Consider the following 7,009-nt stretch of genomic DNA (forward strand, 5'->3'; position numbering starts at 1 on the left):
CTTTCTCTCCCTTTGGTTCCGTGCTGAGATAAATCTAAAAGCACATATCTATATTCTAACTCTTGTTCCCATTCATTGCTCTTTGGTAGACCATCTCCTTTTTAGACCCTCAATGAGATGTAGCTTTCTCTCCATTTGGTCCCGTGCTAAGATAAGTCTAAAAGCACATATCTATATTCTAACTCTTGTTCCCATTCATTTTCCCAGATTAAATGATCAATTCAATATGAGGAAATCATTTGGGATAGGTAGATATTTGACAAGGCTTGTAGTAGCAGACTTGAGTCTTACCATACCCCGATCGACATTTTCCGAGCGAACACAGATCCAAGCAAACAAATTAAGAAAGTGAATCATAATACATGAAGATGAACTCAACAAGTTATAGTATTACAAACACTATCCAATTTGTTAATAACTAAACCCTACATCACAATTACTTGCCAATAATTCTCTAAATTCTTTAAGGAGTTGCTTTCGTCTCATCAATGACTTAATGTTTATCCATAACACAAATTACGTTGTCAAATCATTAATACAAGAGAATTCCATTAAAAATGGACAAAGTTATCTTTGTAAAATGAAAAAAATTCAAACTAACCATGGTCCATTGGACACCTCACATGAGGATTTCAAAATATTCACTTTCAAAATCATACAAGGAATGACATGTCCATTTGTCAATACTTAAACTCTAGATCATAAGCACTCGATAATAATTCTAACTCTATGAAGAGACGCATCCGTCATTAATAAAAACATTGCGTTTATGACGCATTTCACAGATATGAAAGTCGTATCGCAATTGCTTCGCCATCCTTTGAGCCGCTGCCTCTACATAGATCGGCAATGCACTTCCACAAACAAGCAAAAGTGAATGTAGTCAATATGAATGCACTCAAAATTCAATCTATGGATCTCATTAATAACATTAAACGTAATTCTTTCGCAAGATACATAAATGCCAAAAAGTGAAACATAACATAAAGACCCAAAACACAGAGCAAACAAAATAGGGAAGTGAATCATAATACAAGAAAATGAACTCAATAAGCTACATTTTCACAAACACTATCTTATTTGTTAATAACTAAACCCTACATCACAAACACTTGCCAACAATTCTCTAGATTCTTGAAGGAGTCGCATTCGTCTCATCAATTCACAATGTTATGTATTATACATAATACAAATTATGTTGTCAAATCATTGATACAAGAGAGTTTCATAAAAAAAATTGGACAAAGCTTCCTTTGTAAAATGAAGAAAATTTCAAACTAACCATGGTCCAATGGACACCTCACATGAGGATTTCAAAATATTCACTTTCAAAATCATAGAAGGAATGATATGTCCATTTGTCAATACTTAAACTCTACATCATAAGCACTCGCTAATAATTCTTAGACTCTATGAAGAGTCGCATTTGTCATCAATGAAAACATTGCGTTTATGACGCGTTTCACAGATACGAAAGTCGTATCTCAATTCCTTCGCCATTCTTTGAGCCGCTGCCTCTGCATAAATCGGCAATGCACTTCCACAAACAAACAAAAGTATATGTAGTTATTATGCATGTAATCAAAATTTAATCTATGGATCTAATAACATTGGACGTAATTCTTACCCAAGATACATAAATGCCAAAAAGTGAAACACAACATAAAGATCAAAAACACAAAAGTAATGTCAATGTCATAGTAGGAGCGAAGTCTCACTAGTCATCATAAGGGTCGACATGCGATGGCATGTCACCCTCATCCTCAACATCTAGAGAGGTAGATGCCTCCTCTCGGCTTTGCTTTTTAGGGCAAAGCAAGGGAACCACATAGTCTCTAATAAGAGACTCATCGGTGTCAAGCGCAGCACATGCTCGTTCAAATGATAAGCATGCAGCCAAAACGGGAGATGTACCACACCCAAGCTCCAAACAAATACCTCCACGTCGACAAAGTAGCTCAACAAAAGCTGCAACAAAAGCCTGGCTCTGCTGCATCTCACCCCGCCAAGGCATCCCTGATCCTGATCTAGCTAAGGAAGTCTCAAGAAAATGGTGTGTCATGAACGAATCTGAAGGCTAGAGACCCAAGCGAGAGAACATAGTGGTGCTCTCAGCCACAAATCATGCTGGCTGCATCCCAATCCTGTGTACCATAAGTAGCATAGAGCACTGGCACTGCAAATCAAATTACAAAACCACAACATTGAAGAAAGAGCTTTAACAAAACTATACAATACTGAAGTGAAAACAATACCTGAATTCGACCAGATAAACTCTCAACATATCCATATGAACTATGATGGAGCACTATAATGCGACGATGTACCACCATCTGTGAAGCACGACAGAACCTCTCCACCCATCCAATAACCTCTCCTATTCATAGGTTCTTGTAAGAAAAAACTACCGATATTATGAAATAAGATTAATGCAAGTAATCAAACACAACACAAATACCTGCAGTAGAAGCCATAATGAGCAGCCATCCAGAATCTGCAAGTGTAGAAAAAGTCAAATGGATAGCAGATCGTACATGCTCCTCAGTGCAAATATCCCAACGAGATGGAGAAGAAGAACCAATATGCAATCCACCATAAGGAAGATCCAAGAAGACAAAATCTGCGGCCCACGAAACATACTTTCCCACACGAGTGTATGGCACACCGCTTGAGCGAAGTCGAGACATATGTTGATGCACAAGATTCCACGATGCATTGTGAGTACCCTCTCTATAGTTTGCAGCGATAGAAATGTAATCGCCAACAATAGAAATACATTGTGTATCAACAGGAAGCATTGGGTAATGTAAAGGAGACTCCAAAACATAGACAAATTGTATGCTCCTCCTAACAACAATCAAGCCCGAGGAGTCTACGACAACATATTTATGATATGTGAACTTTTTCACAAAGTATTAATAAAAGTTGACAATAAAAATTTCAACACTTACCATGCTCTAGAACATCCTTCTCAATAGTGGTATCAACCACAGTCTCCATCCTCTCACTAGACAAGTGGACACCTTAAAAGACATATACAACATTTTTTGAACCTACAAGAATCAACAGCATGAAAACATAAAAGTTAAAGAATGACATAAGCATACCTGGTTGTCTCGCCTTTGAAGTAGGAGGTGGTGGTTGTCTCGCCTCTGCTGCTGCATCCCTAAGCATGGTTTCTCGAAGCTCTTTCTCTCTCTCAAGGATGTGACCCTGCACCATATCTAACCACCATGGACATGTATCTCTCTCCCATGTTGTCAAAGTGGGTATGCTAGGGGGGTACATATATGTGTCCTTTGACGCAGTCTGTGCCCACTGTCTCACCACAAATGGGAGAGTTGGCAAGATCCCCTTTGAAACCAAAAGTGACAAAAACCTAACAAGAAACAAAAACATTGAGCACATGACTCGATAGTGACATACAAAGCAAGATCAAAATTGTTACAAACCTATAAGCCAATCGTTGAGCTGCCATTCGAAAAGTATCAACTTTCTTGAGTGCTTGTTTCTCTACATATTTGCTTTTAGCCTCCAAAGAAACCTCCAAAGGATAGAGAAAAGGCCTAGCTTCAAACTTAATTTCATCAAAGTAGAACCCCAATGTGCATTCATGTGGCAATGGTGCCCCTCCTAGCACATTTGAATTGTCCAAAACAAGTTGTGTTGCTCTCTCATAGACACGAGCAAGGTAGCCCTCTCTACGCAGCCAACTACAAATTTAAAAAAAGCAAATTTGTGTTATTTAAACAAATATTATCTCTTAGACAAAGCAAGCCAAACATTAAATAACTAGTAAATCATACTCACTACGAAACAAATTATCTCCCTTCTTCAAACCAAAAGCAGTCCTTGTGATCCTATCAGACTCGAGTAATGAAACCCATTGGATTTTATTCTGCATAGGGGCATCATGGAGTGCAATCAAGTTTAGCTTCTCTAAAGTTGCCCAGCTGTCATGTCCCCATTTGAGTGACATAATCTTTGCCAACCAGTCTGTCCCAAGATTGGGATCCAAAATATTCAAGAGCTACAAGACAATACAAAGAGCATGAAGTTTTACTTCACATCCATAACAACAATTAACACAATGATTATTGCTTGATTATTTGGTGAAGTGTACCTTTCCAATGCGTTCTTGATATTTATGTATTATCTCACGATGAATGCTTTTCTCCTCCTTCTTCACATCCTCTACAGGCATTCCTTGCTTGAGTTGAGTCAATCTAGACTCTTTCTCTTTAGTTATTTGAATCTAAAAAAGAAATCAATTTGTCTAAGAGTTATTCAAATGACTTAAAAATAATTTGCAAGTAAAAAAAAAAACAAAACTCACATCATAAACTAGCATGCCAAGGTAGCGTCGTGTGAGTGGATACCAAGGTTCTACACCTTTAGCATACTTTCTTCGCACAGATGCAATTAGTTTATGGTCTTTGTCGGGGAGAGTTTTTAGGTAGCTTTCATGTTCAGCTGCACATATGTGATTGGTGTTCACAATCTCATCCCGTATGTGAGTGGCCACCAAAGCATGCATGTTCATACTGCAAAAACCCATATTGATTTGTTTCCATAATAAAGTATTCAACAACAAGATATATGCTTTAGTAGATACTCACATATTCATTCGTTGCAAGCTACTTAGCAATGCAATCTCAGGAACCTTGGTGGGATCTATGATAGTACAAAGGACCCTACAATGTCTCTCCTTTGAGGTGGAAAACTTCTCTTTGATAGCTTCAGTCCATGCAAGCGTGCGATGGTTGCCCTCCCAAACATAAAACATGCGGTCTGACAGATCTGCAAACCTTGGTTGGCTTTTGAGCTCCAACTCATACTCCTCATTGATTTCTATTCAAAGAGGATCCCACTTTTCCTTGATGTCATCTTCAAAACAAGAAACCAAAATTAGTGAATTCAAAAATAATTTTTAAAATAGAAATTCACTTAACAAATTTAAGAAGCTTCAACTTACCTGTAGCAATGGTTTGCTCTCTCTTAAATGTCCAAAGTGAAACAATGAAAGCTCCCTTTTCTTGCATATATCCTTCCCTTGCAAAAGCCGTTTTTAATCCACCTAAATCATCTCTTAAACCTCTGACTCTAGCATATGGAATCAACCTACACAAAGGTATAGGAGGATAGTCGAAGCAACTGAACATACGTGTGGTCTAAAGTACATCGGCACCTCTATGCATAAAAATATTTTGCTCCTCGTCAATCTCTGCAGCTGCAGTTACCTCATCTCGCATTTCCCAAGGGATAATTTGAAGTTCGTTTTCTTCAGGAGCCAATGTGTCATCAATTTCGTGCATAGACCCTTGGTCAACATCCACAGAGTGAATCTCTTCCTCTTCAATGCCATGACACTCTGACATTTCTGTTACTGACACTGATGACACCTGTTCACTACTTTCAAGTGGTTATGTAGACTTTTCATTACGTAGACTTTTCTTTAATCTTCCACAAGATGGACTAAAAATAAAATACACAATCAACATCTTAAAAAATTTGTACATTGCCTCTAAACATGAACTTTAACATGCATGTCTATAAGCAATGAAAACTTGCCTCTAAACATGAACGTTAACAATGAAAACATTGCCTTTAAACATGAATGTTAACATGCATGTCTATAAGCAATGTTTCAAACTGAATTTAATTGGAGGAGACAAAATAAATATTGAAGACAAAAAATAAATACTATCTCCAACAAAACATTGCTTGTAAAGATGCACGCTAACATGTAACATGTATGACTAGAACCTTTTTTGTGCATAAAAATAAATTCTAGAAATACAACAATATAATTTGCTACTCTAATGAAACATTGGTTTTAAACATGCACGTTGATATGCAGGTCTTTCAGTTGCCCTTCAATAAAATACACAATCAATCTTTGAAAATAATTGGACAGCACCTCCTTTGAATGTGGAACAAAATTTCAAAAAATATAATAATCCAATGGACACCTCACATGAGGGTTTCTTAATATTGAATATAAAAAACAAAAATAATCTCTTTTGAAACATTAATCACTATTCTCTAAACATGCATGTTAACATGCAGGTTTTTAGACACTAATTGACTTGAAAGCTTGGATGATTTGAAAGCTTTTTTTCATATGTAAACATTGTCTCTAGGCATTCACATTAACATGCAGGTCTTTAGACACTAAATAAAATTTAGCAAGCTACAAACATTCTCGTCAACGGGTAGTTCTAGAAGCAATTTGCTTTTGTAAAAATATATATATTATTTTTGATACAATTTGCTTTTAGGCATGCACATCGACGGGCACCTCTACATGCATAATAATGGCACCTCTACATGAGAAAATGTACCTAACAGGAGGGCGTCCTTTACGTCCCGCCATTGCTCCTCTCCGATTTTTTGGTGATGTTGGCATGGAGATGCAAGCTTTGCGTAGATACTCGGATGACAGATGCTCTAACGCTCACACTTCGCAGGTGCTTTCTGACCTGCATGTGCAACTCAGACTCATAACCATATTTTGAAAGCCTCAAGAGACCGCACTTTCTTTTTGTGAATTCTGACAAGCTTTGCTTCAATTGTCTTGAAACAATGAAAACATTGTTAACTCGAGGCTCAATTTTCAAGATTGTACTCAAACCATTTCCTGATGACTTGGACCATTACACGACACTCGCTCAGGTAGCAGAATATATCTGCATGTCGTCATAAACCAAGACTGCTGAAAGCATTTATAGCTCTATTACTAGCATGGCAATCAGCACAAAATTTTGACAAATTTCCAACACTTGAAAAATTAAAATCTCTAAAACTGAACTGTCTATGCATATACAAAAGGTTTTTACTCAAAATTACAAGCTCTACATTGCATATTTTATTTACAAGCTCTATATTGCATACTCTATTTACAAGCTCTCCGCTGCATATTTCAATTACAGGCTCTATTTACAAGCTCTGCGCTGCATATTCTAATTACAAGCTCTATATTGCATACTTTATTTAGAGGATCTATATT

General features: G+C 37.0%; 1 protein-coding gene and 1 pseudogene across 1 annotated transcript; both read right to left on the bottom strand.

Annotated features, from left to right (window-relative positions):
• Window positions 1-1,410: 1,410 nt before the first annotated feature.
• On the bottom strand, window positions 1,411-4,442 carry LOC147418185 (uncharacterized). Its single transcript, XM_086507257.1, has 14 exons — window positions 4,337-4,442; window positions 4,124-4,255; window positions 3,807-4,030; window positions 3,683-3,713; window positions 3,453-3,471; window positions 3,328-3,379; window positions 3,121-3,158; window positions 2,952-3,023; window positions 2,726-2,872; window positions 2,459-2,620; window positions 2,256-2,377; window positions 2,153-2,176; window positions 1,719-1,801; window positions 1,411-1,537 (listed from the first exon to the last, which is right to left on the bottom strand). The coding sequence occupies exons 1-14, from the start codon at window positions 4,349-4,351 to the stop codon at window positions 1,411-1,413; spliced, it is 1,248 nt and encodes a 415-aa protein (XP_086363383.1). The 5' UTR covers window positions 4,352-4,442.
• Window positions 4,443-4,502: 60 nt separating this feature from the next.
• On the bottom strand, window positions 4,503-6,376 carry LOC147418186 (uncharacterized; annotated as a pseudogene).
• Window positions 6,377-7,009: the final 633 nt, after the last annotated feature.

The sequence above is a fragment of the Adiantum capillus-veneris genome, chromosome 30 (genome assembly GCF_014529385.1).
Source record: "Adiantum capillus-veneris isolate H3 chromosome 30, ASM1452938v2, whole genome shotgun sequence".
Classification (NCBI taxonomy): Eukaryota; Viridiplantae; Streptophyta; class Polypodiopsida; order Polypodiales; family Pteridaceae; genus Adiantum; species Adiantum capillus-veneris.